The sequence below is a fragment of the Rhinopithecus bieti genome, unplaced genomic scaffold (assembly GCF_001698545.2).
Source record: "Rhinopithecus bieti isolate Rb0 unplaced genomic scaffold, ASM169854v2 scaffold_68553, whole genome shotgun sequence".
Taxonomy (NCBI): Eukaryota; Metazoa; Chordata; class Mammalia; order Primates; family Cercopithecidae; genus Rhinopithecus; species Rhinopithecus bieti.
Genome location: NW_016826183.1, coordinates 1,191,366 through 1,209,563, shown reverse-complemented (window position 1 = coordinate 1,209,563; position 18,198 = coordinate 1,191,366). Strand labels below are relative to the sequence as shown.

General features: G+C 46.5%; 1 protein-coding gene across 2 annotated transcripts in view; it reads right to left on the bottom strand.

Annotated features, from left to right (window-relative positions):
- Positions 1–18,192, bottom strand: part of UBE2QL1 (ubiquitin conjugating enzyme E2 QL1) — a 37,009-nt gene extending 18,817 nt beyond the window's left edge. Inside the window, exons 1-2 of one of the 2 annotated variants that reach the window (XM_017863351.1) lie at positions 17,745–18,192; positions 13,486–13,624 (exon numbers count right to left, since the gene is read on the bottom strand). In XM_017863351.1, coding sequence (XP_017718840.1) covers positions 13,571–13,624; positions 17,745–18,098 — 408 coding nt within the window. In that variant the 5' untranslated portion in view covers positions 18,099–18,192 and the 3' untranslated portion in view covers positions 13,486–13,570. Of the gene's footprint in view, positions 1–13,485; positions 13,625–17,744 lie in introns of those variants that run through there. The other variant, XM_017863350.1, reaches the window with a different exon arrangement.
- Positions 18,193–18,198: the final 6 nt, after the last annotated feature.

Below are 18,198 nucleotides of genomic sequence, written 5' to 3'. Positions count from 1 at the left end.
TTGTTTTAGCAGCTCTCAAATAATAATAGAGGCTAATGCAGGCTCCAAGAATAAAAGTCACAACTGAATGGAAGGAGGAAAGGGGAGGAGAGGGAGGGAGACAGGGAGAGAGAGCAGGGGGCGGGGCGGGGGGGGGGGGAAGAGAGAATGAGAGAGATTGTGGGAAGAGAGTGAATTTACACAGTAGCATAGAAATCTCTAATCAGGGAAGGACTACAATGAAATAAAAGATATTGACAGAGAAGCTATTCAAATGACACACTCTTAACATTAAGTTACTTAAAATAAGCAGCAAAGCCTCATGTGCCGGGTGACAGTCCCAGTCCCAGAACAGTGAGCAGACTCCTCCACTTACTGCCTCTTGACTCAAAATACAAACCTCTCTCAAACGTCCTGCCTGGTGTATTTTCCGGCAAACGGTATGATGACATTTCAAGGGCACGCGATTAAAAACAAAACCCCATAAAGCTTATTCTCACGTACTAAAACACTGACCAATCAATTCAGTGTTTAGAGAAAGATAATTCACATGAGGTAGGCCACATACGACGTAGGGCCAGAGTGATATGCCTTTGGCAGTCAGCATCACCAGAAAGCCCTTTGATGGCCCTGGCTTTGTGGCTAAAAATGTCCACTTTCCTGACACTGCAATTACGGTGCACTCCACACCCTTCATCTTTCTCTGATGGTTCATGATCTTGCCGTGCCTGAAGGACATCCACTCAACCTCATTCTACAATAGGTGCTGGGCGCTTACTAGACGCAAGGCTGGGCTGGACCGGCAGGCCCCATGTTGCTGCCCGCCAGGGGCCACACTGCCCAGCCCCACCTGGGGGAGCTTCCAGCCCCAGATTGGAAGACAGGACACAGCCCCCTAGGAGGCCCACAGGCCGCTGCCTGGTGCTGACAAGGACTGGGAGGTGACCCTGGTTCCAGTTTTTGGAAGAGGAAACAGGGAGAGGAAGAAGTGGCTAGTTCCACTGTGAAGACGCTGGGTGCTGCACCGCCCTGGCTGCCGAGTCAGTGGGGAGGTCTCAGCACCTCCACGCCTCCCACTGCTCAGGGCCCTGGGAGGGTGGCGGGGGCAGAGGGAAGGAAGAGGGAGGGGCAGGAAGGGAGTATAGAGGGTGCAAGGGGAGTGTGAGGGGAGGGAGGCCACCTGGGGCCCCGGACAGCAGAGGGAGACAGGCTGGTAGTGAGGGGGAACGAAACGAGCAAATACACTGAGAGGAGCAAGTGGAAACGCTTTGCACGGGGGAAAAAGCAAACGTGGAAATGCGGAAATGGCGAGGAGTCCAGGTTCCATCCTCATGGAGGCAGGTTTAAGGTGAGGCAAGAGCTCTTCCCCTGCGCCCTAGAGCTGGCCTCGGGAAGCCCAGACTGTCAGGGTCCATTTCCAGCAGCGATTCCTACGCAGGAAGTGAGCGAGGGGTCATCCCGGGGGGCTCTTTCCTCTCCAGGACACGGAGCAGCTGTGTCTGAATTGCTGGGGGCGGAGAGGGGCACCCTGAAGCATGCCAGAGCCCCCCACAGGATTCCTGTTGAAACGAGGTGCAAAGCACCCTCCACCCCCAGGCACTGGGGAGTGGAAACTGAGGTTGACAACCACTGGATCCTGAGATTGGGTCTTGGAGAAAATTACTTTTTGCTCATCTCAGTTTTCTGTTATGAAACGAAAATATTCACTCCTATTTAGACTCAGCCTCATTACTGTCTGCCACTTCACTTGGCTCTGCAATCCATTAAGAAAAAGTTTAAGAAAACTAAATGTTTTCCAGCTCTATTTCCCAACTCTGCCTAATTATATAATTCTAAATATTTGTTTTTTTTTTTAAAGGTCTAAGAAAACTAAATTGCTGATGGTGTGTGGTGGCTCATGCTCGTTACCTCAGCACTTTGGGAGGCCAAGAACGGTAGATCACCTGAGGTCAAAAGTTTGAGACCAACCTGGCCAATGTAGTGAAACCCCATCTCTACTAAAAATACAAAAATTAGATAGGCATGGTGGCACACACCTGTGGTCCCAGATACTTGGGAGGCTGAGGCTTGAAAATCGCTTGAACCCAGGAGGCAGAGGTTGCAGTGAGCTGAGATTGTGCCACTGCACTCCAGTCTGGTTGGCAGAGTGAGACTCTGTCTCAAAAAGAAAAAAGAAAAAAAGAAAACTAAAATGCTAGTTATAGTTAAAAAGTGCCTGAGCCTGGTGACAGTGCCTCTGTAGTCATACATGAGGGTGCTATTGGTAATCCATTGAATTGTAGCTTCTTACCAAGGGACCAGCACAGATGGCCCTGCAGAGCTATGAATGCTACTGACTACAAGAGGCTAAAATACCCGGAGCAGAAATTAGCTGCACTCTAAGTCCAAATGAATCTCTATGTTTGAAACATCATTAAAGCATTTAAAATTCTACTGAGGGTGACCTGAGGCACTTGGTGTCACCCATCATTGAAGCCCAGAGAAGGCAGACACAGTCCTCCCTGTGGACCCTTTCGGGCCTGCTGGTTGCCAGCATGTTACTGGCTCTGAGCTCCGTAAATCATCTCCTTGTTTTTTCTTTCCAACCTCCACAAACTGTTCAAGTTCCTCTAATTAAGAAGCGCAGCCAGCAGTGGCCAAGAACCCTCAACTACAAGACAGTGAAATCAGCTACTTCTGATAAAGACCTTCAGAACCGAATCAGACACAGGAACAAACAAGACCACAATGTATGTGCTCTGATTCTATGGGAACGCACTGGGAGCTATTTCCCGTTCCTTTTTGACTTGCGAGACATCTTGTCATCTTGAATTTGGAATTGTTTTTTGATATGGGATTGTAAATCTTTTGCAGTTTCGTTGTTCCTACTGCAGGACCTACAACAGTCATGTATTGGGAAGATAATTTTCTCTGAGTGGTTAGCAGGTGCCTCCTACAGCATAAAACATCACTCAATAGCTCAAAAGCATCACTGAGGTCTTGGTTTACAATTGACCTTGTTTGCTAGGCCTGTTTCCCAATTCTACTTAATTACGTAATTCTCAACATTTGTGTTTGTGTTTTTAAAAAAGCCCTTAGAAGGCAGGAGAATCACTTGAACCCCGGAGGCGGAGATTGCACTGAGCTGAGATCACGCCATTGCTCTCCAGCCTGGGCAAAAAGAGCAAAACTCCGTCTCAAAGGAAAAAAAAAAACCCTTAGAATAATCTGGAACAAAAATTTGGTGCAAAATAACAGCACGAATACAAAGCCTACCTGGGTTTTGGAAGACCTTCGGACCAAGGTCTGGCTCCCGGTCCTGCTGCTCGCAGAGTGTGGGGAGCGGGTGGTGGTCACAAAATCAAGGGCGTTTGCAGTCTGCACCACGCAGGAACGTGAGGGCACCCCTGTTCCTCAGCGCCTTCCTCACCCAAGGCCCTGCACCAAGGACATGTCAGGCTCCTCTTCACCTGTTCATGTGGCCCTCTTTTCACTGCTATCCTCCAAATTCGAATTCTTTCCCCAGCCTTTCTTTAGGGTCACTGTATTATACACTTAAAACATGTTTGCAAGCTCTGGGATAAATAAAAGAATTTACTCACCCCATTTCAGGGTGAAACCTTCTAGAACAATTTGAAATATTTTTAAGAATACCCATCAATCTGTAAATACTATGACTTACTGATTTAAAGCAGTAATAATGAAATAAATGAGACTGAAGGGAGATACAATTAAGATTGGGTGCAACGTACCAATCTTTACTGTAATTATGTCAAGAAAATAACAACATCAAAAGAAAGGAAAAGAGTCAGTAGCAAAGAAATGGATGATTTAGAGATGCACACTTCTGAAAACTTTTACTTATGGAAAATGCTGCCTTCCATTTATCATTCACTCAAACTGTGCTTTACGCCTAGGACTGGTTAATTGCACAACATTATTTTTGTGAACACCAAACAAATTACACATCAGCCTTTCATGCTAGGTTCAGAAGCCGGAAATGTCAGATTCCTTTTCCTGCAGCAGAAATCTTACATTTCCCTCAACTTAATTTAATGGTGATGTATGGAAGTTTCCATAGAATTCTGTGAGGAAAGTCCCACAGGGATTTTAGGTGAGGCTTATTCTGCCCTAAGTGCACGCTGAGTGAGGGTGCCTTTTTCTTCCTCGAGCCCTTCAGTAGGTCATTCTGTCCAGCTCTGCGGTTAGTGGCCTCTCATACCTGGCACTTGACAACTCCTCCTTGATGATGCTTCCCCATGGGGCAGCACAGGGAAGATGCCCCCGGGCAATTCTCATTAAGCAGGAGCAGGAGGAGCTGGGCCCTGGCAGCTCCTTGAGGAGCGTTGGTCTGCTTCAGCCACGCCACCTTCTGGAGCTTGAGAACACAGGAACTGGCCTCACTCCTCAGTCCAGGATCCCTCCCTTGCCTGAGCTTCTGGGAAAGCTCACATGCCCCGTCCACAGGAGAGCTGAATGCAAATCATGGGGAGGGGGCCCTGCTTTGCCCTTGCCCTTAACCTCAATGGTGGCCCTACAGCTGCCGGCAGATCCCCCTCCTTTCTTGACGCCAGATCCCTGACTCTCAGGGTAGCCTGTTGGCTGCTTTCTTCATACGCCTCCTCCCACATCTGGGTCTTGAGTCCTAGGTTGAGATTGTCTTTCCTGGTCGAGTCCTGACCAAGACCCAGTTCTGAAGTCTTGGAGCATCTTCTGGTCCCAGAAACAGCATGGGGTGGTCTGAAAGGCCTGCAGAGGTTACATGACCATCACCCTCGCTTGGGCTTGTCCGGCCTACTGGCCTTCATCAGGGCCAATAAGGTCAAGTGCTGACCAAAAGCTGCTGCAGAGCCTGCTGTGTTCACCTTTCCAACAAAGCTGGGGACACTGAGGGCTGGGAGAGCCTGCGGCTTATCCAAATGGGACATTCGGTGGAGCCGGGAAACCAATGGGACCCTGAGACTGCTAAACGGTGTGTGACTTGAGCCAAGGTGGGGATGAAAGACCTTTAAGATTTTTCTGGGGATAGGGTGATTTGAATCATCTCACTGAAAGATTATGTGACAGCTAAATAATGTATTTAACAGAAGCAAAAAAGGAGACATAAATAAATATGGACAAAAGGTCTGAGCACTGTAGGGCGGGTCTGTTTCTATTTGCTGATACTACAAACCTAGATCAGTAGTTATGGCAACACCACCCAGGCCCAGGAACTGATTTAGACATCGTTGCAGGCTCCATTTCCACGTAAAGGATAATATTCCTTCCTAGAATGATATGCAGGTGGGGCGGGGTGGGGGCTGAAATACACTGGGGGCAGGAGGATGCTTTCTGCCTATAATGATCTCAGATGAGGACATTTCAATATTTCTAAACTATGGGAAAATCATTGGGAATACGAAAAAAACAGCATAGAAATCCTGGAGGATCAATAAACTGTATCCCACACCCTGTCCTGTAAGAATGCAGATTCTACCCACTTAAGTCTTCAGATTGGGGGAGAACCCTCGAGATAGCCAGTCAGTCTCTTCCCAATGTAGAAAGCCTCACCCTAGATTTTGGGCCAACGCTCAAGGCCTCAGTTGACTGACCAGTTATGAGAATGTGAAGCAGGCATTGATATTCCACTGTTGATTAGCCTCCAATTGCCATAAGATCATATATCACATCACAGGTGTTTCTGAGAAACTTGGCAATTCCTGCAGGCTGAATATTTCAGCTAGGTTTCTCTTAAACTCTACTAAAGAAAGGGTCTTTCCTAAAAGTATTAATATTAGAAAGGATCCATGTAATTGACTACAGTGAAATTCTCTTTCAGTTGTACTGACACAGTTGATGTTCATTCTGTGTGACATGTGATAATTGCTAGAGTCCACAACTTTTCACAAATTTTAACATTTGATTTATGAATCGGCTTTTCACCTTGAAGCAAAATGGTAGCCAAGAAGTTTTCAAGTGGGCATTGCATTCTGTAACAAAGAATGAATATCAACAACACTTAATGGCTAACAAGGACATTTGGTATGCATTTAGAGAGTACAGAGGTAAATGTTTTAAATAAGAATATTCTTCTATGTAATTTTCTAACTTAACACCAGCAAAAGAAATCAAGCTAGTTTAAAGGTGTTAGCAATGTAATGGAATTCTTATGATACCAAGGTTGAAGAGGTGAAAAAACCCAGCTATCAATCCGCACTAGAACAATAACATAATCCCATAAATCAGCCCCTGATGGTACAAAGTGATTTGATGATGACAAGTCAGAAAAGGCAACAAGTGTCCACAGCAGTAGATTTAAGAGGGCAAAAAGGAGGCTCTTCTGAGTTTCCTGTGAATATCTGTAACAATACAGTCATGTATGGAAACACCTGAGGCACCTGGAGGTGAATATCGCCGTGAAACACTCATCATTATGAAAGCAGATGTCTGTGTGCATTGGATGCTGCTGTGTCTTGGTCATACATTTCTGTGCATTTAATTCAATAAATCTCCTTCTTCTTTAGAAGCAGGAACATCTACTGATCACCTTCTCTATGCAAGGAACACGTGTCATCATTTCCTTCGAACCTCATGATTCATGTGAGCAGTTGGGTTTATGCTCCTTGCCTTTAGGGGAGGCCCCTGATGCTCAGGGAGGTGGGTGCCTGCCCCAGAGTGAGCCATGCTCAGGAAGGAGAAGGGGCTGGAGCCTTGCCTCTGCCTGCAGATCCCCGGCTTTATCTCAGCACCACCCAACAATAACATGGGAGAACTGAGACACCTGTTGGGCTACTAAATCTTGATCCCAATTGTTCTGGCCCTGAGCTGCAGAATAAGGTTTAAGATCTTTCCCAAGACAGCCATCGCCACCTACAGCCACACACTACCTGGAGTTCTTAACCCGGGGCCCATGCACCCCTCGGGGTATATACATTTGGACGGGAAAAGTGTCTCCATTTTCACTAACTTTGAACTTCAATTCAGCACTTCCTATAATTAGGATTGAAAGTTAAGAAATCACAGCAGTATTAGCAATGCCTTGGCTTTGTCACCAATAGACAAATGTTTTAAAATCGCAAGACAGTTGTGATATTGCTGTAGATATTTTGAAACGTCATTGGTGTTCATTATTGTCAGATTTGCAGAGTTGTTAGACCTGCCTCTAGATCTTAATATTTAATGTGGTAATAAAGTGCTTTTCAATTCATGTTATGTTTTAAAAACATGTTCTGATAGCTGTATTTAAGTATAATTGGTTTCCTTTGAAATCCTATGCGTTGTGTTTTGTACAACTAAAGACATAATTCTGGGGAGGAGTCTGCAGGTGTCCCCAGACACCTCGAGGCCATGTGGTCCTCCAGGTGGCTTCGAGGGGTCTGGGGCAGCAGGAAGGGACTCCTGTGGTTGGCCGCCTGTTTCTCCTTGACCGATCATCAAGAATAAACAATTCCCTCCATCTCTCTTACGAAAAGGCAGATGCCAGGATATCCTTTGAAATGAAATTACTAATAAAATAAGCACTTTAATTCAATTCAACTCAAACTCACTTTTTATTAGATCAGTTTTATTTGTGAATTATGATAATGTCCTTTAAGCGCTGTGAAACGTTTCTCTTTATAGTTACAGTAGCAAGGCTTGTATGAGTTCTCTAAGACAATGATATTTCATAGTGTACATTATAAAAGAGATCAAAGGAAGTCAGCAGGGCTCTGGAGGGGTGGGGTCGCAGCCTCCAGTCTCTGCATCTCTCCTGCATTAGTTTTAGGCATTGTTCACATTGGATGAAGGCACTTCCCCTGGAGGACCCTAACCCGCTACTGTGGACAAGGCTCCTGGCTTTGCTGTGCTCTTCTTTCCCACCCAACCTGGAGGAGGAAGGCTCCCCTCCCAGGGGCGCTGCCAGACACAGGCAGCTGTGCGCTGCAGGAGAGGGCTCGGATAAAGAACAGCCTCCTTGCACAAAGCCAGGTTAAATACATTATGATTCATTTAGCATTTTGATGACTCTTAAAAAATCACCTTTTAAATGCTTCTAATACTCAACTAGTTACAGTTAATTTAAGCTTGTAACTCACTCAATTCTGGTGAAGTTTCCACTATAATATTTTTATTTTTCCTTGGCTGAGAAGCAGAGTAGTGTATGTCACTAATCATGTAGGACTCCAGCACAAATTAATCCTTGCAGCAATTGATCTTTACTTGGCACATACATTTGGACGGGAAAAGTGTCTCCATTTTCACTAACTTTCAACTGCAATTCAGCACTTCCTATAATTAGGATTGAAAGTTAAGAAACCACAGCAGTATTAGCAATGCCTTGGCTTTGTCACCAATAGACGAATGTTTAAAAATTGCATTACAGTTGTGATATTGTTGTAGATATTTTGAAATGTCATTGACGTTCATTACTGTCAGATTAGGAGAGTTGTTAGAGCTGCCTCTAGATCTTAATATTCCTGACAGATATCTTGTGGGAAGCAACATGGGCATCCAATCTGACACTAGGCAATCACGCTAATACATACGTATCTATCTGTAAGGCAAAAATAATTGGCTTAATAATTTTGTGCACAAAATGTCCAAATTCATAAAATACTAATCACAGCTTTTTATTAGAACCAAAACATAGTAAGTTTGGTAACTCCATATTCTGATATTTGGAAATGTCTGATCTTCAAGATCAAAAACTGAAAAGTACCCTTAAAATATTTTTCTGGAAATTTTCCCTTCAATTCCCAAGTGAGCTGAGGACAATTCAACTTTACGTGTAACTGATCCTTTACCAGGCAGTATTTCCTTAGCTCCTACATCAAAGAACTCAGTGAAACACCTCGAGAATGCCTGCCAAATACTGTCATGAAGCATCAGTATTTATTTTGAGAAATTATTTTAAGGTAACCATTTCTTCAATCTGAGTGATTTTACCGATGTAACAATTACGTTCAGAAAGCGTTTCTTTCTTGAGCTATTTTCAGAATCTCTAAAATGCCTTTCCCTTTCGTATACAGAATAAATAAAGCTGTAATAATTACCTTTCTCCTATGGTTGGAAGCAATCAACACATTCATCCATTTTGCGCAATCAATACAAGGAGCTTATGATGAATCTGGGCCGATACATTTGTCCAACGTTGCTGATAATTCCGCACCACGTGTCAGACTTGATGGATGCACCACCCGTCCTCTCGTGGACTGATTCTGAGTATTGTAGGAAAACCACACACCGTGGAACTGCATAGGCTCTCCTAACAACCATATGTACAATGAGGAACAATAATACTACACGTGGTACTTGGTTGGGGTGGCTTCTACTTGCCAACTAGACACCTCCTCAGAACCAGGTGGCTCTGGCACTGGACTGGTTGCCTGGTGGCAGCTCAGCTCTGTGCATGATTCAACCTCAGCAAGCCTCAGTTTCTTCCTCTGTAAAATGGGAATAACAACAGCACCCACCTCATAGGCTGCTACAAGGATTTAATCAAGTCATTCACATAAAGCATTCTGCACAGCAGCTGACTCACTGCAAGCTCTTACGTTGCATCGCAAGAAGGGGCAAAACGAAGAGGATGGGGAGTCTGCTCAGGGAAACAGATCCTGTGGCAAACATTTATTTGGCACATACAAGGTGCTGGACATGTAGCAAAGAGAAGGGGCAATACAGCTGTAATTATGTAAACTGGCAGGATAAGCACAGAAATGAACTTTTTCTAGACAATGCAGAGCTTCCTCCTTCGCAGTTCAGAGGAGGAAGTCATCGCTTTTATTGAAGGAGTGGTTGAGGAGCTGTTTGCAGAGAAGTTAGGGGCATCTGGGCAGGGTTTTTAAGGATGGCCAGGGACTCACCTGGTGAACATGGGCAAGAGGGCTTCCAGGCAGGAGAGGCTGGTGGAAGAGGAGCCTCAGTGGGGGCTGTGGTGGATGGAGGAATGCCATCATGGCTGTACAGTGCTAGGAAACTTGAGCTCTATTTCGTAAGGTTCATAACAAGATGCAATAAAGCTAGGTCTGCATTTTAGAGGAGCCATGCAGGTGGCATCAGGGAGGATGGACAGGGACAGAGAGACTGGATGTGGGCACTACAGGAATCCAAGCAGGTGACAGGCACCCATGAGGCAGGAGCACAGGGCTGGAGAGGAAGAGAGCTGGAGAGGAGAGCCTAGCACTGGAGAACAAGAACAGAAGAGGCTTGGTGAGTGCGGCTCCCTGACCATGCCCAGACCTGCTGGCCAGGTAAGGGGCAAGGTTGGGTAGCTTCTTCTGGCTTCTGCAGACCTACCCTCATCTCCCAATCCTTTGCCACCTGATTGGTCCCAAATCTGCTCTCCCAGTCTTGTGTCCTTGGTCCTCCCACTGAGCTGGTTTCCTCCTAGCCTAGCCGTGTGGGATTAGCAGGCCTGGGAAAGGACCAGGGGAGTGTCGCAGACGTTACACAGAATGGGGAAGGGTCATCACAGGAATGCCAACAGCAATGTCACTACAGTGCTCATGAATGAATGAATGATGTGTGTAACCATGAAAAAGTAACTGAACAATTAAACCTTAGTTTAGCTTGCTGACTTACCGAGTAGGAAAGTGTAGACATTACTGGAAACGTTTCTGCCATTACTACAACTTCTTGGTCAGTGTGGGGGTATGCCTGGCCTTTCCGTTTATCAGCAATGAAACCATATTCCAAAAAACATTGAGTGACTAATGCCCCATGTTAATGTCGAGTCTTGATCACCCTTAAGTAGAGTGTTCTCTCTAAGAACATCAGTCAGAATTTCTGAAGACCCTGTTGACCCAGGAACCCACTGTGCCCATGTCCCCACTACACACCCAGGCCACTGTCTATTGTCAGATCCATGGACATTTCCTAACTATTAACAAAAAGATATGTGTGAAGCCACTTGGCGTGTCAAAAGCAAATGTGAAGGGTTTTGTCTTCTCCCCATTAGAGGGTATATTCCCTGAGGCAGGCACTTGATGTGTATCTGATCCACCAATGACGCCTAGGAAGTTCCTGCATGACGGGAGGCACTTGATTCCCGCGCTGTATTCATTAGTCAGCCACGGCTCTGGAGGGTCCGCGCACACCACCCTCTGCAGCTGCGTCTCATCGAGGGTGGAGTGAATCATCCCTACATTTTCTTTTTCAGGGTTTACACTCCCTCATAGTCTACACAAGCAGTCCAGGGAGGAAGGCTGGCTTTAGGATGGCATCTGTACAGAAGTCAGGCTTCGAAGGCGCTGAGTCAGCGTTGACCTAGGACAGGGAGTCTGATCCAGGTGGGGTGGGGTGGTTGGGGGGATTAATTATCACCACTTCTGAAGCTCTGGGCTGTGGTTACTGGTGGGTGAGGCTGTGTCTGCCAGATGGGTGGAGAGGGAGGAGGTGGACCATGGCCAGCATCAGGCAGCTTTTCCAATCCGGGCTGCCCTTTAGAATCATGAGGAGCTCTTCAGACCAGCCTCTGCCAGGGACTGATCCTAGACCACAAAGACTGAGTCTTTGAGGGGACAGCCCCAGTACTGAAATAATGTGCACACTCCTCAGGGCATCTAATGTGCTGCCAGGGTTGGGAACCACTGGCAGAGAAGAAAGAAGAAAGGACGAACACTTGTGGCCAGCCATCCTCTCCCCTCCTGACTACCACATCAACACATCTGGGGCAGCAACCACCTCTGATTCCAGGAGCTCCGAAATGTGGCTCAAAAATCCCGCCACAAGTGTCTGTTTTGTTTCCTTAACTATAAAAGTCATTTCTGCTGGTGCCTTATCTGCCTCTGACATGGTACTAGTGAGGCTGCCTTCCTTCTAAGCCTGGGTGTGGAACAGTCTCTTCCCGGCGATGAGAAGGGAGACACTGGCCAGGTTGTGGGTGTCAGGCTTTCATTCGGACTTCAGCTCAGTGTCCACATGGGCACATTCCACTAAGAAACAGCCATGAACCTACACTGTCCTTACAGAGAAAACCAAATCTCCCCCATCGCTTAAGGGAAATCAGAAAAGTACACGAAAATACACTACACCCTCTTCCTGCAAGTTCAGATTCTCAAAGTCTCATTGGTGAAGCAAAAGTGGCTTCTACCAGGAGCTGCCCCACGCGCCCTGGGCTGAGCTGCCGGAGCTCTCCAAGTGGGTGTGGGGCTATTTTTAGGATGCAGTCCTGCCTGTGTCCTCCTGCCTGCCCTACTTGATAGAAGAACAAGTAGCTATTTTTTCCTCTGAACAGTCCAGCATATCGATACCTCAAGCTGCAGAGTCATTGGTGGTAGCAATAATCTCCGTCCCCTGTACACAGCGCAGGGCACAACACAGTGACTCATAAGCACGCTTCCAAAAATCCACGTCTCCCTGGACAAATCAGATGGCATTACCCACCCCTGTCAGTCACTATTTTTGCTCTAGGTTGTTCTAGCTTCCCTCTGGGTGTGCAGCCATTTCTCTGCTCAAAGCTGCGGGCAACATTCTCCATCCAGTGCCTCCCTCCGTGTGGCTGCATCTATTGCTCTCAAACTAGCACAGCAGCTGCAGAAACAAGATGAGCAACTGGTTAAGAAATTCCTGTTTGGTTTCGTTATGCGCTGAACTGTTTCTCCTCCAATCTCCAACGTACACGGTGAATCCCTAACCCACAGTACCTCAGAGTGTGACCTTATTTGGAAACAGGGTTTTTAAGAGGTAATTAAGTTAAAGTCAGGTCAGGAGGATGGGCCCTAATCCAATCTGACTGTGTTCTTACACGAAGAGGAGATTAGGACACAGACACACACAGAAGGAAGGTCGTGTGAGGACATAGGGAGGACACAGCATCTACAAGCCAAGCAGGCAGGACCCAGGAGAAACGAGCCCTGCTGACACATTGATCTTGGACTTCCAGGTCCTCTGTTATGGCAGCCCCAGCAACCCAATACAGAGCCTTTAAACATTTTGTGTGTTGTATGGCTGGGCGAGGTAGCTCGCGCCTGTAATCCCAATGCTCTGGGAGGCCGAGGTGGGAGGACTGCTTGAGCCCAGGAATTTGAGACCAGCCTGGGCAACACAGTGAGATCCCCATCTCTACAAAAAATAAACAGAATTAACTGGGCATGGTGGCGTGCACCTGCAGTCCCAGCTACTTGGGAGGCTGAGATGGGAGGACTGCTTGAACCCAGGAATTAAAGATTACAGTGAGCTATGATCATGCCACTGCACTCCAGCCTGGGGGATAGAGGGGACCCTGTCTCAAAAAAAAAAATCTCTGTTATAGCAGGTTAGAAGCCCACAGATTTCAGGAGCCCAAAGGGCTGTTCATCTTTGTCACTCTTTCTGATGAGACTGCTAGTTTTACAGTCATAAGTAAAGTGCTATTTCTAGGCCTAGTATTTCAGAAGATGGGCTTTATGTATGTCTCTGTGTGTGTGTGTGCACGTCTATGTGCACTTGTGCTTCCCAGTCACACCATAGTGTAGCCCCCTTTCAGACCTAAGGTGGATTTTAGTGACATCACTGCATATCATTTCACAAAGCTGAGCTGCAGAGCCCTTTACTCTTTCATTACACTGGGACAAGTTTCCTTTATTAAAAAACATGCAGAAACCATCAGGCAAACAGAACTTGCCCTGAAATTGCTTGCCAATTTTAAATTCAAACAGTAAGACTGGAGGATGTTTTAGTCCTGATGTTCTGTGGATCTTCTGCGGATGGCTGGCTGAGCAGCTCTGCTCTGTGGACAGAAAGGATTATCACAATGGTCATGGTTAATAAACGACTGCCTGGAAACAGCAAGGTGCTTGGATGGCGCCTGGCCTGACTGCCATTTCCAACAGCTTTTACTCATCCTGATGAGATTTCAGAGCCTTGCCACTCATGAGCTGTTGTGAGAGCATGCAACTGTATAAACGCCACCTGACTCTGTGGAGTGCGGTTTCCTCACCTGTACAACCACCACCAAAAGAGCAGAACCAGGGAGGTTCAAACATCCTCAAACATCCTCCATTCTCTGCTGGCCCAGAGTATGGCACAAGCAAGCAGGAAATGCTTCCTGCTGCTGCTGCTGCAGTTATCATTATCAACACCGTGTGCATGCTGAATTGTATGGTTGGCCCCGAGGGCCAGGAGAGGAGTGAGGAATTGTCACTCAATTGCCATTTGGTTCCCTGCCCCTGGCGATGCCTAATTAACTAAAAAGGGGACACTCAGGAGGTGAGCTGCAGTGAAAGCAGGGCTCTGAGTCAGTGCACCGTCAACCAGCTTTTGGGGACCCCGCTGCTCACACAACTGCAAGAACAAGGTCCCTGTCCAGTCACGCCATCGTCCCACGCTCCAAGCCTGGAATGGAAGCCAGTAAACTCTGGCACTCTTCACGGCCAGCATCCCCCGATGCTGATGCTACTTTGTCTAGGTTTACAGAGTCCGAAAATGCAGTTTTTGTAGGTTAAGCTATGTCCTAGATGCAAGCACTGTGCTGGGATTACAGGCTACTTTCATTTCAAAACCAACATCTTCCAGTTTTTGAATGCCAAAAATCTTACAATGGAGCTGTGGGTTGTATTCTTTTGGTTCGGTAACTAATAAAGGATGCAAATAATTATCTAAAAGTATACTTTTAACATTTTCACCAGTTCATTCTAAAAGTGCAGAGCTTTAAAATCCAATTATAAAAAATGAAGTTACCTAAAAATGCCTCTAGTCAAAAGAGGGTTTAGTAATATACAAAGGGGGAAGATATGTATATCATTATTTCTACATAGAATATATCATATGGGAAATTTATATATTAATTTAAGACAAACACAATTCATATAGCAACATGCAAGAGATTTTGGTAACACAGGCCAGAGAGCCAGTTAAAAGCCTCACAAAATGACTGAATTTATCACATAATGTGATAAACCTAAGCTTTTAATTATACACAAAATTGTTAAGCAGATATTTTTATGTTACACACAAAACTCTTAAAATTGTTTTACGATTTCTCTAGAAGTACAGAAACAGCATATCCTCAATTCAGAAAGTTCAGCTGAGCAGTGAATGTTTTCCTCTATGAAAGAAGCAAACCAGCCTTTTCTAACTCTGTAGCTTACGAAAATGAATCCTAAAAAAGAAATCCCGACAAGTATCAGAACATAACTGGAATATAACGACTCTCCCTTTTAAAGTAATTATCGGTTTGGTAGCTGTCCCAGTTCTCCTTGAATACCTAATCAGGTATTTTGATTGCTTTCCCAAAGCATATTACCTCTAACTGAGGAAATAATTTGGTAACTACCATATGTGCTCTGAACAACCAGTAGGTAGTGAATTTTCAAAAGCACGGAAAGAGATAATCAACCTCAGGTGACCTGATCAGAATCCTTTTGTGGACGGAATCCTAAAACATTAATGACTATTCATTTCTTCCTTTCTTTCATTGCATTTTGAATATTTTATGCATGCCACACATTACTCTCTCTTAGACAGCTGTATGTTGGAAGCAGCATGAAAAAATGCAAAGAAATTGAACCGGCACTTTAAAAAGTGCTGAGTTTTTGCCTCTATTTTAGATGTGGAATAGACAATATAATACCATATGCTAGGTGGAGGGCAATGGGTTCAATTAGGATTTTATTAAACTAAGAAATGAAAAAGTTGATAATTACTTTCAATAAAGAAATCTCTCACTTGTAAATTGTACGTGAGAATCTCAATTTTAAATACAGAGAAAAGAAAATATACTTACAAGGACCCGTGTATTGATATACTGCCAATTGGCATATGGGCACCGAAGGAATTATCACAACTCAGAGCATTAATGTAAAAATGGGAAGCATTTAATTTCCTAAGGTTCCTCTCTCTCTTAAAAAAAATTCCCCATTTCTCATTTCAAACCTTTATTTTCTTTCATCTTTCAAACTATAGGCAGTGGTCCAGTTCCTCTCTAAGATCTCTTCCAAGTCTTAAACGTTAGGACTCTGTGATCCCAGAAGGGAATACACATTCCTCTTCCCCTGATCCCAATGTCATCTTCACTGTGAAGAATGAAAAACAGTAACAGACTGTTCCAAAGAATTCTGATTAGCAATGATTCAAGAAGCAAATAACCAAGGCATTTCTGCAAAGAATTCTTCCACATCATTTGTATAAATCCTACTTGAAAAATAAAACTGAGATCGCCTACCCCCCATGCTTGCATTCTATCACGTGAACCTCTCATCAGACTCAATATTTAACTGCAGGATGGAAAATAAACCTCTGATATTAAAGCACTAAGCCTCCCTCAGCTGAAGATGCTTTTCTAGAGTTGTTACATCCACACTATTTCTAACTCAAGAAATATGTGGAACCTAAACCTTAGAAAAGAGAGCCTGGCAGGATGGGTCAGGAATTACCTGACCTTCTCTGCTGGAGTTAGGATGCTATTTGTTTGGAATCCCAGGGGTTCCAGCTTTAGTGAAATTGGCAGAACAAGCATTATTTGATTAGTATGAAACAGCCTGCAGTGAAAGGGACAGACACACAGGCCAGGCAGGGAAGAAGCGGTGGCTTCTGATAGGCCGCCTGTAGAAAGATCAAGCCGAAGTCATTCGGGGTCTTTTAAAGAAAACAATGATTTTTCATAAATCTAAAAGATGTCCACATAGCAGTGTAATGTTCTTAAGTAATGCTTAATATTGATTCAGGAAAACACCAGAGAACTCAACCGCAGGCGACAGCATATAATTCGAGCAGATAACACCATCACGCACTCACCCTGCTCTCAAGTACTTTGGGGTTTGTTGGCGTAAAGCTGCCATCTGATGCAATAGGTGAGAAGGCTCAGAACTGTTTGGCCCTTATATTGGTATTTCGTTAAAATCTTTAGCTCTGATAAAAGGTTTTAACTGCTTGGGGCAGTGGGGTGAGGGGATGAGGAAAAAGAAGCAGGTCTGAAAGAGACCAAGACCTGGAACGTCTACCCCAGAGGTGGTGGTCCTAACGGGTTCAGGGAAGGAAGGGGGTGCTCTGAGGGAAGAACAGGCATTGCTCTGACGGGGTCTGGTCTTGTCCCTTAAGGGAATGCCCAAACCACACCTCTGCCTCTCTAGAGTGAGCTCCCAAGAGCAAAATTTTCATCTTTCCAGGAGAGAGTCAGCCCAGAAGAAGGCAGGGGTGGGGATTTGCAAGCAGGCAGCTGTCCCTCCCCAGGGCACCCACCTGCAGACCTCCCACCCGAGCCTTCTGCGGAACCCTGTGTGTGTGTGTGTGTGTGTGTGTGTGTGTGTGTAGGGGTGTGGGGGGGGGTGGGAGATCAGCTGGGTTGGACACTTAAATCCTGAGGTCCAGGAAAAGTTCTCACCTTCATAGAGATTATAGGGACAGGAGATTGAGGAGCAGACAAGGGAGGGGCAAGAAAAGGGGAGATGGAGGGGAAAGAAGAGTAGGGGAGCCAGGGAAGATGGAGAAGGAAAAAGTGGAAAAGGAATGGGGGTGGGAATAGATGGGGGGACAGATAAAGGGTTGAGGGGAGAAAGAGTCCAGGAGGAAAGGGAGAGGACAGTATGGGAGAGGGAGGCTAAGGAAGAGGAGTGGGAGAGAATTATGGAGGTATGAGGAGAGAACGAGCAAGCTAGAGAGACCAGAGAGATCGGCAGAGACCGAGACCAGACCGGGACGGGAGAGACGGGACAGAAAGCAGGGGCAGGAAGAAAACGCTCAGGAGGCGCTCGGAGCATCCCCGTGGGGCGCTGGTGTAGACAGAGCCGGGAGCTAGATGGCCGGAGGGGCCGACGCAGGCCCTCATCGCGGGGCCCGGGCGCCCGGCGGCGCTGCAGACCCGATTGCCGCCCCGCGCCCCCAGCCCCGCCGCTCTGGCGCGCGCGCCTTACCTGGCCCTTGACCAGGCTGGCTGCGAACTGGCGCATGACGGCCTCCACGGTGTAGGCGCTGGACCAGCCGCGCGGCGTGAGCAGCTCCATGCAGATGGCGCCGCCGTCCAACACGTAGCCGTTCTCCAGGCGCGGGCTGAGCACCCGCATGAAGGGCGGCGAGAAGGGGAAGTTGTCGGGGAAGGTGAGATTGAGCAGAATGAACTCGGTGTTGGTTTCCTTCATGTCCTGCCACAGCACCGAGTCCTTGTCCACCTGGTGCAGCTTCACGTTCCAGTCGAACAGGCTCTCGTCCACCAGCTCCACGGAGATGAAGCGGTCGCTAAGGCGCGCGATGTCCTGCAGCTCCTTCATGAGCCGCCGGCTGCGCACCTGCGTGCAGTGCTGCTGGCGCGCCGCAGGGACCAGGCTGCCGCCCGCCGCCGCGGCCACCGCCGGACCCGGCCCCGCCCTG